We start from the raw sequence: 15,378 nt of genomic DNA, 5'->3' as shown, positions 1-15,378 counted from the left end.
ATATCTCGATATCCTGGTCACTGAATGTCCCAACCACACACCCACTCAGATTACTGCAACAAAATAGACAGCAACCTAAGGAACAAATCTCATCAGACCTTGCAAGCTAATAAAGGTCAAAGCCTATTCAAAAACTGATTGGGATAAAGACAATGCAAATGCTGCAGAAACTGGTGCTGGATGTTCAAAGTTTCTCCCTTCAGTAAATACAGCACCAACGCCCCAGTATGGGACTAGGGTATTGTGCTGCTAGAGAGGTGTTTCGGATGGCACGTGAGGCAGAGTTTCCCGTCACTCTCAGTCATTAAATAGCCTCGGAAATTTCTCACGGGAGTTGAGTGTAGCTAAATCCCAAATTCTCACTGGATATGGTATTCATCACCACTTCCAGTCCTGAGCAGTTGTGTTCCTGTGACACAGTTGATTTGTTCAGCTTCAGATGGGGATACATTTTGTTAGAGGTGAAATGATACTTGAATACCAGTAGTTTGTAAAGTGCTTTGGGGTATCTGGAGATAAAAGGTGCTATATAAATGTATGATTTTGCTAAAAACAGAAGCATATATTGTACTATCGGACACAGATCAAGCAGAAAGAGGGGTACTGGTTTCAGTATGCAAACTGCTCCACACACACTCTCAGGGTTCGCCCTTAAAGCAGAGCTTAAACACGTCGGATAGTTATTCCTCAGCAGAAACCCCAAAAGAGGCCCATCTGATTCAGTCAAATTATGCAAATCAGGATTAGAAGTAGGAATCTAAATACTGCCCGTGTCTCCAGAGTCCTCTTAGAAGGATATAAACACTCTCTTCCCCTCCCCCACTGAAAGCTCTGCAGGGAGCTTGCTTCAGCCAAGGAGGCTGACAGGACACCTTCTGGAGTCCATCAGTGCTAGTGCTAGGTCAGCTAGAAGGGTTGCTGCAGAATGATGTAAGGCACTTAAGCCTCCCTCGGGACTGAGAGCATCTCTCCACAGCACTCCCTAGTCCCGCCAATCCTGGAGCAGGAAACGAGATCCAAAGGAAAATGCAGGATTCTTGCATGCCATCTCTTGAAGGCAGGTAACTGACTTTTGTCCAAATGATTCACAACTTGAGGGGCCTACTAGATCAGTGATTGCTCTTCGATTCCCAGGGGCTGCTGGGGGAAAGCCCCACTGGCCACCAGCTGCCTGGACAACAGACTCCAGCTCTTCCTCTCTAGTGTGCCCCTTGAAGCAGTCATTCATGCCACTGAGCCTCCAAGGCCTGATTTGCAAGGCATTACCTCTGAACTAGCCCAGAAGCCTCCACTAGTGCAGAATCAGTTATCAGCTTCCAGGAGTGCCCAGCACGAAAGCAACACCTGTGAGTAGCTCGATCTGCACTGCCTCCATGTTTATCTCTAGCTGCAATTCAAGGTGTTGGCAAGGATCTTGAAGCCCTGAATGGTCTGGGACATGGTTATTCAAGAGTTGCCTCTCACTCCATACTCCATATTGACACAATTAAGATTGGGTGGGACACGCTTGCTATCAGAACTGAAGATTTGAATACTTCATGCCTAGCAGCAGACCCTTCCCCGTCCTTGGAATGGTTTCCCTTGCCAGCTCAGAGTCAAAAATCTACCAAACTTCAGAGCACAGTGCAAAATCCACTTGCTTCGTGCAGCATCTGGTTAACTTTTCTGTGTTCTCATTTTCTGTAACGGTAGCTCTTGGGCTGCCATTATTAAATCTAACAAAACAAATACAAACGCAGGGCATCAGTTATCAGTGCCACTGCACCAGCCCACTGCAAATTCCTCTAACAGTTTTAAGAAAAAATTTGATAGCAAGATTAAGGCAATTGGCTGTCCGTAGGCCCAGATCAGAGACTGTATGAGGAATATTGTGTGCCAGTGACCCTTGTTAAAGTTCAGTTGCATGCTTTTGATACACCTGAGAACCAATGGCAAAAAGTTGATGGTACCAGACCAATTCAGGCAAAAGGATATTAAAAACAATGCAATGAAAATGCCCCAGAGTGATACACGCAGAATCTACATGAGATGAGTTTAATGACTGTAGGAGTTTTGAATGGCATGAGGAAGCACACAGTTTGAAGCAGAATAAATGATGTAAGCAAGCAAGAGAGAGCAAGAAACAGACATGCATACGCAGACGAGAGCGAGCGAGCGAGAGAGAGAAAGTACCTGGAAAGCTGTGAGTGCGCCAGTCCCTGGGTTATACAGGCATCGCAGCGAGGACATGCTGTCCGCCAGGCTGGAGCAGCCCAGCCACAGAGATCTGGGCATAGAGCACTGCAGAGAAAGGACAACTATGAGATGGGACTGTATGAGACAGGATGGCACAGATTACAGGAACTTTGACGGCTTAGCTGAATTGCATCAATACAGTTGCAGCTGGCCTTTAAGACTGAAACAGCTTCAAGAAACACACTACTGATTGATCTGTCCCCTCAGAAACTCTTAGATGACACAGTACCAAAAAGTGAAAAAAAGAGGTTATGGTCCAACAAATTAATTAATCAGCTTTTTGCATCTGTTTTTGTGGTACTGCGCTAAACAAAGTTATTTCTTTCCAATTAATCAGTTCTCTCCCTCCATGCATAGCCACCTCTCAAATACACCACAGAGTGAAAGAGTCTGCAAGGTAAGCAGAAAAATGAATGGCAAATTCCACTGGATAGTGTCAGGGAAAGAGAAAAGATTTTGTTCCACACACTCCCACCCCACCTCTGCACCAGAGTGAGTGGGAAGAGGGGGAAAGATCCTATTGCCATGGGCAATAATAACTCAGTGACTGCAAAGGTTTTCTGTTTCTACTTGCTCTGCTATTCATTAACTAAACTGCAGTTACCATAGCAAACTGATTCTTCACCTTTCCAAATGGATTAAAAAAAAAGGGGGGGGGGGGAGGTCAGCCTATCAAAAAAAAAAGGAAAATAGTAGCCATGAATATTTAAAATTATTCCATTCTGATATCCGTAGTTTTGAAATCACTAGCACTGAAGGTTAAAAATATCACTGGCATTTTGACAGCAATCTTGTTCTTATCAGTTACAGAACTTTTGAGCCATAAACTTGCTGTTTATTTTGTCACTGGCATGGAGGTGTAGTGCCGATACATTTTAAATGGGCAGCTAGTTACAAACACAGTAGGATATGACAGATTAGTGACATGAAATCTCACACCATTATATTATTCATCTCCATACCCCCATACCATATTAAGCCTTTTTTCTCAGAAGCAGGGGGATGAGAGAAAATTTGAGTGGAATGGACAGCTGTAACGGTGTGAAATGGCAGCTGTCTTTTCAGCCAGTATTTCTCACTGCTCTGGGAGGAGTGGAAAGTCCTGCATTAAATTTAATATGTGGGAGCCATGTGACCAATCCAGAAATGGGCAGAAAGAGGACAGCCTCCTATATTCATGATTTGTTACCATACAGAAAACCACACTTGAATTTAACCCTATCCCCAGTTTACATCATGTCACTTGGGATATTTTGCTCCAATTGATGCTTCTGCTCCAAAAATATACATATTTTTCAAATTCACTGGAGAATTTAACCTAGGAAAAGGTGCTTTTTAGAAGTTTTGGTTACCCTAATATAATTTCACCTCAATTTTATAAATAAATTCTACACTTGATAAAGAACCTAGAATTCAAGAATCTGTACACTTTATAAACATTAACTTCACAACCCCCCTGTGCGATAGGAAAGTGTCACCTATTTTATTGTCAGGCAAACTTAAGTCAAGAGAGAGCAGGAATTATGGATCAGGTATCACAGCAAGCAATAGAAACCCAAGTCACACTTCTCAGTCTGCTGTTTTAACCTACCAGACAGTACTCGAGTGCTCCCACATACAGAAGAATTCTAAATCCCAATGCAAAAGCACAAAACTAAACCTACTTTAATTAGCTATAAAGCTCTTCTCGTGTCCAGGCAACTGTAGCCTTAAAACTAACAGGAGCAAACGGCATATATTTATTTCGTTTTAGGTATTTGACATTTTTAATAATTTGTTAATTTAAAACCAATTCAAAGCCGTTTATTTGTCAGTGTCTGCTTTCATTGACCCTACTGCGCACTAACAGTAACCAGGAGATTAGCTACAATGAGATGGTGTCCCCACTAATCAAAGCTAAAAATTAGCATTGAACTTCCAAAACACATTTAATATTGCTGACTCCTTAAGATGCTCTGCTAAGTGGAATATAAACAAAATTGTAAGAAACATATGGCTACAGAGCAAAAAGAGTCCAGCCATGGGCATTTCTGAGTCATAAGTACATCTTCTAGAGATTTAAAACATACCCATTACAGAGATGTCCAAGTGCCACTCATAGCAGAATGGTCATAAAGGAATTAGCGGCAATCATTCTGTCCACCCCTCTTTTCCCCACGAAGGCTGCAAGCACTTATTTTTCATAATAAAATAAGCAGTCATTTACTTTTACTGATGTCAGTATCAAGGTCTGACCCACAGGAAGCAGAGAGACCAAGTACGGGTAAGCCTTGATGCCACAAAAAGCAGAGGTTAGTACACATACTATTGTATACATCTGGTATGTCATAAGAACATGAATTTATCTCCATTATCACCAGACATTTAAAATGGAACTGTTTTTCTTTGAAACGGACATTTTATAGGGGAAGTTAAAAGATCAGTTTCACAGAACTCCTTGCAGCTAATCAGGATGTACTTATTTACATATGCAAACTAGTTAGTTAATACTGGTCCAGACCTCAGTTATTATTGATCTGTGAGGAAGTACACAACAAAAAATAACCAACTCCTTACGTTACTTTTGAGCAAGTCAGCGAAGATCTTTCTCATGTATGTAACAAGATTTACATTACCACTGGAGTTCTGTTCCTTTTTTTTTTTTTTTTTTTTTTTTTTAAATCAACATTTGTCTTTAAAAGAGCAAAGGTTCACACATTGGGGGGAAATGTCATTCCTGTACTTGCTTTCTGCCCATTGAAAGACGCGGAGACTCTAAATTACAATTGGGGACTGAAAGAAGCTTATTCACAAGCTCGAACAAAAGGCCCCAGGTGTTTCAATAGAAACGGCTTGTGTGTAAATCAGATGAGTGACCCAACAGAACAACTTCATTTACAGCCTGATCTCTGAAAATCTCAACATCCTCCATCCCCAGCCACCAACCAAGCCGGATGTCAAATACTCACTTCTGTATTGACAGCTCCACCAACAAGGGGCTGGCCTCAGCATTTACTATTTGAAGCTGACTGACAAAACCCTCTCTTGAACCCATGTCAATCTACACCTATATTTATTTATTTTTAAAAGGCGCAAGAAGTGCTGAATTTTGACTGCAGCCAGATGGGAACTTTGGTATTGCCACAAGGCATTGGTCCTAACCCACAGTAGTTTCTCTGCACATCTTATTTTGGATTTCTGCATACCCTTTGGATCCAAGAGTGCTTTACAAAAATTAATAAGCCTCAACACGTGACAGTTATATCTATTTCATACACGGGGAAACTGAAGAGGGGGAAGAGACTTGCACAAGGTCACAAAGCCCATCGACAACACAGACAAATAGAAATTAAGTCCTCATTCCCAGTCCTCTGCTTTAAGCTCCACTACTACAGAATGTAGGAAATGCAGTATCAGATCAGACCAGTGGTCCATCTACTCCACGATCCTCTTTCTCACAGCAGTCAGTACTAACTGCTTCAGAGGAAGGTGTAAGACATCCCAAAATGGACAGTTACAAACCAACTTTCCCAGTAGGGAATTTTCTTCCTAATTCACTGAGGGTATATCTACACTACACACTAAGCCCAGGCTCTGATTCGGGTTTGATCCCAAGCCCCACTTCTGTCCGGATACAAAGCAGCATGACTCAGACCAGCAAGCACTCAGGACCGGGTCCTAAGACCCTTCCTCCTATGAGGGTGGGTCAAGGTCAGAGCCCAAGCCCCGCTGAAACTTTGGTCTAAGCCCTGTCATTTTGGAGTGAGGACGCAGCTCACACCACAGACCTGAGTCAGAAGGTTTGCGAGTGCAGTATGGATGAGTTAGCACAGTTGTGAGATCTGAGTCAAGCAATGTAAATCCAGGGTTACAATGCAGTGTGGACACCGAAGGGTGGGTTTGGAAACACCGAGTCCACAAGCACAGATCCCACAGATCTGGGTTTACAGTGCAGTAGACATACCTTTAGTGGTTGGCTTAAATGCAGAAGCATGATTTTTTTATATCGACATATCATATCTACTATAATTCTGAATGTCCTTTAAATATAAATGTCTAATTCTTTTCTTATTTTAATCTTGCGAAACCTTAGATTCAATTATATTTTGAGGTAAAGATCACGACAGACTAATTAGAAATTGTGTAGAAAACTATTTCCTTTTGTTTTAAATTGGCTGCCTTTCAATTTCATTGGACAGCCCCTTGACCTTGTATTATATGAAAGGATAAATAAGAGCGCCCAATTTCCCTTCCCTAGGCCATTCATTATTTTACATACTCCCGTCTCATGTGCCTTCGTATTCATCTTCTGTCTAAATGAAACAGTCACAATCTTTTCAATTTCTCCTCAGAGAGATGCATTAGGTTTCTTTCTTTCTTTCTTTTTGGTCTTCTATCTCTGAATAAATACAAGGTGATGCATTTCATTTTCTAGTGGGTTGTCAATTAACCTACTTTTGGTAGGTCCCTCTGAAGATCCTAAGTCTAAGATTGACCTAGATTTTTGTTATCCATTCACCCTCCACCTTCCCAAATCATTTAACATATTAAAACAAAACCAGTTCTAATACAAATCTCATTGTTAACTTTTGCCATGTTGAAAACTGACGATTTATTCCTGCTCTTTGTTGTCTCTTAGCCAGGTTCTAAACCTGGCAACAATGCTTTACCTTGACAAAGTTATCCTACCTGTTTTATCAAATTTGTTCTCTTCTTGGTCCTTTCAGCATGTGTGTCATGTCAGAGGTTACTAATTATTATTTTATTAAATTCTGTTCGAGATCAGAAATGCATCCTCTCCTGCAAAACTGAATGGTCATTACTTGGAGAAAAAAAGCAGATAATTTCCAGAAACACAATGTGTTTTACAAATATAGTGCACACAAAGTGTGTGAAAACTGAAATCTGAATTCACTATAGTAAGAAAAAGTAGGATATAGTAGTTCAAAGATTAGATATTTGAAAAGGTAAATTTTGGGGAATTAAAGCTAATAAGAGAGGCAATGGGAAGAAATATTATGGCCTTTGTGTAAAGAAGAAGGTTGAAGCAACCTAAAAGACACCACAATTAATGTGCAACAATCTACAATTCAAGTTCACAGTGCAGCATCTCTTGCTGTAGTAGGTGTGCCCCTCTAGTATAGCTACAATGCTTTACATTTGACAGGACATGTTCAACGTCACTTAGCAAGTCAGTAGCAGAGCCAAAAATAGAACTCGGATCTCCTTATTCCAAGTCCTGATTTTTGGTCAATATAATCTTGTATTAGGTTTGGACACGAGCTGCTTGTCCACACTGAGTTCGTCTGCAGCCAATGCAGAATTGTTCTCCCACAGTAGTGTCCAGTGCTTTGTGCAGTTCAGTTTAAATGATTAAGCAATAGGGCTTCTGCTTCTCTTGGGAAAGTGCAGTTTTACCTCCTACCTCCCAAAACACACACTAGAAGTGTGGAGAGAAAATATGATCACAGCCTACACTAAGGTCTGGAAAGTGTAAATGCTAACTAAGGAAAGGAATTGTTCCCACTGGACCAGTGCGCAAAGTAAGTAAGGGGAATGAGATAAGACTGAGCAGAGGGAAATTAAGGCAGAATACCAGAAAAAAATAAATCTTACAAGGAATTCTATCTAGAGTAGATGCTGCCCTTGTGTCCAAAAGGAAGCGGTGAAAGCTCCATCATTTAAAACTAAGGAAACAAGACCCTGGAGACTTGGCTGCAGGAGAACAATCATGCAATGGCTGGGATTGGACTAGATGTGACCCAAATACCCCCAGTTTCTGACTCTATGAAAAGATGTCACTTTGTAAACAGAATACTGTGGCCTTTTGGCCAGCAGGGAAGCAAGCTCTTCCGGTATAATATTCCTTTTGGAGTATTATTGCTTGTATTCTTTTTAAAAATAAAATGAAGGCAACATGGCATAGGAGCCTTGACCCGTGTAAGATCAGGATGTGAAGAGCTCTGTGCAAGCTGGAAAAGCTTGTCTCTTTCACCAACGGAAGTTGATCCAATATAAGATATTATCTTCCCCACTTTGTGTCTCTTAAGGTTATACGGAGCACACCCATTGAGGTTAACAGTCACAAGGCCATCAGTTGATAGATTCCGGTGACGACGTAACAGACTAAACATGTCAAGTGGCTTGTGATCTACCAGCAGAGAGAAGCATTTTTTTGCCATTGGCAATTATTGTTTTATTGTTATATGGATCATACACAATAAAAGCATGAGAACACACATATCCATATCCCTTCACTCCTGCTCAACTGTGCCTTTTTGCCACATCAATGTCAAAACGGTACAAGTTCCATCACTTTGCCACTTGCACCCAATGTGCACCTTTCATGTCACTATGGAACTTAGCTCATTGTATGCAACATATCAGTTACAAGTCAGCTAGCGTTTACATTACAAACTGCTATTCCCATGGATTTATAACAGCCATAGATATTCACTTAGGCTCAAACTGGATGTACAAATTCCAAGCCCAAGAACAGTTTTCATCCCCTCAACCTTTCCCATACCCATACAACAGCACACACATCCCTGCACCTTTGGATCAAAGAAAAAAATCTGAACATTCGAAGAAAGAAAAACAAGGAGTTTCCAGTGCATATTTTGCTCTGTCACAATCCAAAAATAGCCCTGTTAAAAATGAACTGCATTTGGCAAGCAACTGATCATTTATGGAAAAAGAAAACCAACATAGTGCTTTTTAAATATCTGCAAAACACTTAATGAACAGTAAATTCTTCTTCATTGAATTTTGAAATATATAAATATTATACACACACACACACAGAAACCCTGGATACCAGGCATTCTAAATACATAATTACACGAGAGCGCCTCCCAACTGCCACAGGAGCCATTCCGGTGAATTGTGTAAATAATATGCCTTTAAAAATCCTAATATATGAATATAGATTTACTAGTTGTGGAACAGTTATATATACCCGAGAGACCAGAATACACTTTAAAAAAAAAAAAAAAAAAATCCTGCCTAATTATGAATTTACCAGAGAGACTAGAAGGGCCCAGAGCAAATTAATACTTTTATAACTTTTAGAGAAAGTGGTTTATTTTATTTTTTTGTTTGTTTTTGTTTGGAAATAAGAAAAATGTAAGAAATAACTGTAGGTCTTAATTAAGCCAACAGGAAAACACAGAAAATTCACAGTTAGTGCTGACGTTCACTTGCTATTGCAGGATGCTGTGCCCTGAAATTATTTAAAACAAACAAACAAAAAATCAAATAATTCAGACTTGATTAGCCGATACCTTTTTTGAGGAGCTGTTTTATTATTTTAAGATCAACGTTCTTAAGTGAAAAGAGAACAATAGCCTCCTCAAAGGGGAATGATTAGGAGGATATCAATCGGCTTTCACGCTGACAACTCTCAGCTGAGGACACTGCCTCAGAACTATGGAGAAAGCAAGGTTTCAACCCTGTCGTGACGGCTGTTCTTCGAGATGTATTGCTCACATCCATTCCATGCTAGATGCGCGCGCTGGGTGCACAGTTGTCGGAGATTTTTCCCTTAGTGGTATCCGTAGCACAGGCTCTAGCGCCCCCTGGAGCCGCGTGTGTATGTGCCAGTACAAGGGGCACTGCTGGCTCCACATCATCTCAGCTCCTTCTTGCCGATAACTCCGACAGAGGGGTAGGATGGAAGGTCATGGAATGGACATGAGCAACACATCTCAAAAGACAACAGTGCTAGATGACTCACAAGCAGTACCCTCAGAGGTGGGCTCAGCGTTTTTGGATCTGCTGACTGCAACACCACTCTTCCGAAACTGGCATCATCACAGACCTGCTGGATGACGGGGTAGTGGGACGTGAAGATATGGACCAACAACCATGGTGCGGCTCCGCAGATGTTCTGGATTGGTACTTGCGTGAGGAATGCTGCTTATGAAAGCCTGAGCTCTCGTGGAATGAACGGTCACAATGGCTGGAGGCGGAACCTTCATCTGCATGTAACAGGCCCGGATACAGGCAGTTCTCTTATACTTTCTGCTGCTGCTACAGAGTTGCACAGGTTTGGGAAGGGCTTAGTCCTCTCAATATAGAAGGCTAGGGCCCGCCTAACATCTAATGTATGGAGCCGACGCTCCTAGGTGGTCTTGTGAGGTTTTTGGAAAGAAGACTGGAAGAAAAGTATCTTGGTTGTTGTGGAATTGTGACTCCACCTTTGGAAAGAAGGCCGGATGGGGGCACAGCTGGACCTAGTCCTTGAAGACACTGTATAATGGGGTTCTGACATCAGGGCTTTGATCTCAGAGATCCCTCTGGCTGAGGCGATCGCCACCAGGAAGGCAATCTTCTGAGAGAGAAGCAGCATGAAACAAGATGCTAACGTCTGGCTTGAATGGAGGCCCAGTGAGCTTCGACAGGATCAGGTTTAAATCCCACAGGGGAATCGGGTCACAAATCTAAGAGTAGAGTGTCTTTCCAGGCCCTTGAGAAACCTGAGTATCATCTCATGGGATAACACTGATTTGGCCCTTCACTGGAGGGTGGAAGGCCGAGATGGCTGCCAAGTGATCCTTAATAGATGAGAGAGTTAGACCTTAATGTTTTAGATAGAGCAGATAGTCCCAGATAGTCTGCAGAGAAGACCGAGATAGAGAAAGATTCCGCTCGAAGGCCCAACAAGTGAAACATTTCCATTTAGCCAAGTAAGTGGCCCTGGTGGAAGGGTTTCTGCTACCTAGTGAGACTTCTCAAACCTGTTATGAACAGGCCTGGTCTTCAGGGTTCAGCCACGCAGCAACCATGCCATCAGGTGCAGGAAGATGAAGTACAGGTGAAGCCAAAGGCCAATGCCCATGGTCTTGTGAAACCAAGTCTGGACAGGATGGGAGCATGAGTGGAGTGGCCACTGAGGGGTCTAGAAGCGTACCAAACCAATGCTGGCATGGCCACGCCGGAGCTATCATATAACTCTCGCCTTGCTCTGCTTGACCTTTAGGAGATCCTGTGAACCAAGGGGATTGGTGGGAAGGCGTACAGTAGGCGGTCTGCCCATCAGAGCCAGAAGGCATTGAAGAGAGAGCCCATGCAGCAAACAGAACTGATGGCATTTCCTGTTCTGTCTGGCAGCGAATAGGTCCTCCTCTACAGCCACCACACCTAGGAGGGCTTGCACTTCCTGGATAAGAAGCTGCTTGTGAGAAGGGTCCCTGAAAAGGAACTGCATAGGGATGGCGGGGTGGATGAAAACTAGAGGGTGTAGCCAACTATTATAGTGCTGAGCACCCAACAGTCCAATGTTATGTAAGACCATGGTGGGTGGAAGAGTGACGGGTGGTCCAAAAACAAAAGGATGGATGGATCCAGAATCAAGACTGGTATGTCATCCTCCAGCATACCTTCAAAAGGCCTGCCTGGCCCCGAAGGGGCATCAATGTGAGCCCAACTGGGAAGCTGAGGCAGAAGGTTGGGGCTGACATGTACAGCCCTTTTCCTTTCTTTTGTAGGGCTCCTGCCTGGGAGGCACTGGGAATCTGGGAGGCTGTTGGGGCTGAAAGTGCTTCCCGGAGGCTGGGGGCATGTAAAGGCCCAGAGAGCGAAGCGTGGTGCTCAAGTCTTTGAGGCCATGAAGCTTGGAGTCTGTTTGTTCAGAGAACAAGGATGTACATTGAAGGGGAGGTCCTGGACTGACTGCTGCACTTCGTGAGAGAGGCCCACTCACTGGAGCTATGAACCATGCTGGTTAGAGATACGTAACTGGAGGCTACCAGCCAAATAAACATGGTATCTGAACAGGTCCAGTCTCTTAGCCTCTTTATTTTTGGGGGTTGTGCTCGACTGCCCCATCTGTCCCACTTGTTGCAGCAGACACCACCAGGGACTGGGGCAGGGGGGTGCACGTGAGTACAGGTACTCCAACCCACTGGCCAGTATATAGTACTACTTCTCTGCTCTTTACTCCTGGGGGAATTCTGTGCCACTGCGCGTTCAAAGAATTCATGTCCCCCACAGATTTCTTTGCTTCCCCACAGAAAAATGACTTTCTAACAGGAAAGCAAAGGAAAGCTGCAAGAGCAGTCACACACCACTCCCTAGTTGCGCAGGTACAATGGAAGCTGCGAAGCCAGCACTCTGAGCTGATCAGGGGGGGGCAGCGCAGGGGCCCGAGACTGCCCCAGCAGTGGTTGGTGCGCCTGGCACAGGGGCTGCCTTAGCTGTCTCTGAGCCAGCCACACCAGCCACTGCAGAAGTCACAGAATCCAGGACCTCTGTGACAAACCCACAGCCTGACATCATTGATGTCAATGGTGGGTTCCCCCATTCATCTTTAATATCAACTTATAGCTAGTAGTTTTAGTCCTCTGACTAGTAGGTGTTTGGTAAATTTTACATGCCTTGCTATACCTATGAACCTCAATCCATCAAAGTGATTTCCCCCCCATCTCCTATTCATTTCTGTAGTTGCTCTTAACTCTCCCTTCTCCTGTATTATACTGAATATTCTCTAAGGCCATGTCTACACTACAAAGTTAAGTCGTCTTCAGTTAAGTCAACGATCATAAACCGCTGTAATTACACCACAGGGGCAGCTGTGATGCAAGTATGCGGGGCCATAAATCATCTTTTGCTATGAATGACTGTGACTCTGGGCAACGTGTGGGAAATAATGGATGGCTATGCGGCAATGGGATTCCCTAACTGCGATAGACAGCACACATTTCCCAATGTTGGCTCCAGACCATCTTGCGACAGAGTACATCAACAGAAAGGGATACTTCTCTATGGTATTGCAGATGCTGGTGAATCACCAGGGTCGTTTCACTGACATCAATGCAGGATGGTCAGGGAAGGTGCATGGCGCACACATCTTCAGGAACACTGGCCTGTATAGAAAGCTACATGTAGGGACTCTCTTTCCAGGCCAGGAGATTCCAACAGGGAATGTGGAAATGCCCATAGTGATCCTGGGAGACCCAGCCTACCCCTTAGTTCCGTCGCTCATGAAGCCTTACACCGGAAACCTTAACAGCAGCAAGGAGTGCTTCAACAACAGGCCTGGCAGGTGAAGAATGACTGCAGAATGTGTGTTTGGCAGATTAAAGGGTCACTGGCACTGCCTTTTTGACAGGTTAGACCTCAATGAGAAAAATATTCCCATGGTCATAGCAGTCTGCTGTGCTCTGAACAACATTTGTGAAGCCAACGGAGAAAAGTTTCCCCAGGGATGAAGCATTGAGGTGGACTGCCTGGCAGCTGATTTGGAAGCCAGACACCAGGGCTATATGAGGGGTTCAATGAAGCGGGGGGTGAAGAAGAGAGGGAGGGAGGCGCTATTCAAATGAGGGAGGCTTTGAGGCAGCATTTTGACAATGAGCCCCAGTAACGTGTCTTTCTGTAACGCATTGAACCAGGCATTGTTTACTTGCCACCTTGAATGACCTCTGTAATGATTCCTGCCTGAGTGTTAATTGTAGTCTGCAAATGGGCCAATTGCCCCTGTGTATGAATTTCTGTTGTAACCACCCTGAGTAGGTCACAAATAAAGAATCACTGTCTTTGTAAGACTAAATTTTTATTAAACAGCAATGCACAGATTAACATTTCTCAAAAGGGACATGGCAGTGAGTAACACTCTCTGAAGTGAGGATCTCATAGCTGCATGAAAGTCAATATGTCATTTATGGAAAACATCCCTGGGGTGGAGCGAAATGGGTACTGCGACGTACTGGGAATGTATGTGGGGAGTTTGGGAAGGGCAAGGAAGGACGTTCTGTATGGGCTACAGGGCGAGTCGAGCACACGTGTTCCACCTGCAGTGCAATCAGGGACCTCAGCATCTGTTTGGTCCTCCATGAGTTTTATTAACCACTCTTGACTCTGTCTCCTCTCCTGGCTACCCACTTCTAGTTTCTTGTTTATTGTCTCTCTCCATGCTCTGTGCTCGCTATCAGCCAGATCTGATGATTGCAGCATTTTGTGAAACACGTCTTCCTTACTCCTCGTTTGCCTCCTTATCAGATGGAGGCGCTCCGCCAACGTGTAGGAGATGCCCCTCAAGAGCACATCTGCAGAAGTAGAAGAAACAATACACAGTGTCAGTATTGTCACCGTCTTGAATCATAAAAGTGACATACACCTTTTTCCTCAAAGACACAGCACAGCCAGAGCACTAAATGTGGTGAGATCAGCCCAAAGAGGGGGTGGTGCAAGATGGGACAAAGGGTCTGGGTGGTTTCAGAAGAGGATCAGTACAAGTGCCTAAGGCCACTATTCTCAATACTGGCACCGTTTTCCACAGGTGGGGTCAATCGAAGCTGAAATCACACTACTGAAGGTAACCAAGCATGCAAAGCTTCATCTTCTGCATGAGTGCAGCTTCAGACCGGGTCTGCTCGCCTTTATGCTGCTTTGGTTCCTCCAGAAATAACTGCCATTTGGCGCGGCAAAGTTTCCTACAATGATAAAAGAAACAAAGGAGCTCTACCAAGGAACCTTCAGCAGAGGGACTGCAGAGTACCTGCAAGAAAGTTCCCTAGAGATCTCTATGGCGGGTTCCCAAGAGATCTCGGTGTGCATCAACAAACTTTTCTGTGGGGCCCCCACTGTGTAGCTGCATAGGGGAATGCGAAGCAGATGTAAACAGCACCTAGTGTGGTTAATCTCCATCCCTTCTCCCACATGCACCAGGTAAATAAATAAAGGACATCTCTTCCTCATGTAACCATGCACTATGAAAGAAAAATGAGTACTTACCGGAGCTCCCCACTCCTGCTTCAGGCACAACAGAACCGGACTGCTGGGACTGGCTAGACCCTCCGGAGTAAAAAAAAAAAAAAAAAAGGTCCTGGCTCATCACGCCACCAGAGGAGCCTGTCCCACATTCTCCTTGAATTCGACCTCCTCGTCCATCACTTCATCCTCGGGTTTGACTCCGCTGGCCGCTGCCTCCCATCCTCCTGAAGTATCCATGGAGCTCGACGGTGGAGGTGGGGTCACTGCGGAGGATGGCATGCAACTCCTTGTAGAAGCATGTTTTTGGCGCCACACTGAGCGATGGTTGGCCTCCCTTCCCTTCTGGTACGCTGGCCTCAGCATCTTGATCTGAGCATGGCACTGCTGCATGCCCCTTTCATGTCCCTTCTCATCCATTCCATGAGCAATCTGCTCTTAGGGGTCAAAGTT

The 15,378-nt window shown here is 44.1% G+C and overlaps 1 protein-coding gene across 16 annotated transcripts in view; it reads right to left on the bottom strand.

Annotated features, from left to right (window-relative positions):
* The window catches only part of BTRC (beta-transducin repeat containing E3 ubiquitin protein ligase), a 165,712-nt gene that overhangs the window by 113,294 nt on the left and 37,040 nt on the right, over window positions 1-15,378 (bottom strand). For 8 of the 16 annotated variants that reach the window (XR_008445598.1, XM_054033511.1, XM_054033514.1 and 5 more), the window contains one exon: window positions 2,173-2,280. The exons of the other annotated variants lie outside the window; for them this stretch is intronic. Coding sequence is in view for 7 of the 8 variants with exons in the window: in XM_054033511.1 (XP_053889486.1) it covers window positions 2,173-2,280 (108 nt within the window). In the remaining variant the exon portion in view is untranslated. The remainder of the gene's footprint in view (window positions 1-2,172; window positions 2,281-15,378) is intronic. 16 annotated transcript variants of the gene reach the window in all.

Source organism: Malaclemys terrapin, chromosome 7 (genome assembly GCF_027887155.1).
Source record: "Malaclemys terrapin pileata isolate rMalTer1 chromosome 7, rMalTer1.hap1, whole genome shotgun sequence".
Lineage (NCBI taxonomy): Eukaryota > Metazoa > Chordata > Testudines > Emydidae > Malaclemys > Malaclemys terrapin.
The sequence above is the reverse complement of the archived record's forward strand: the minus strand, read 5'-3'. Positions and strand labels throughout refer to the sequence as shown.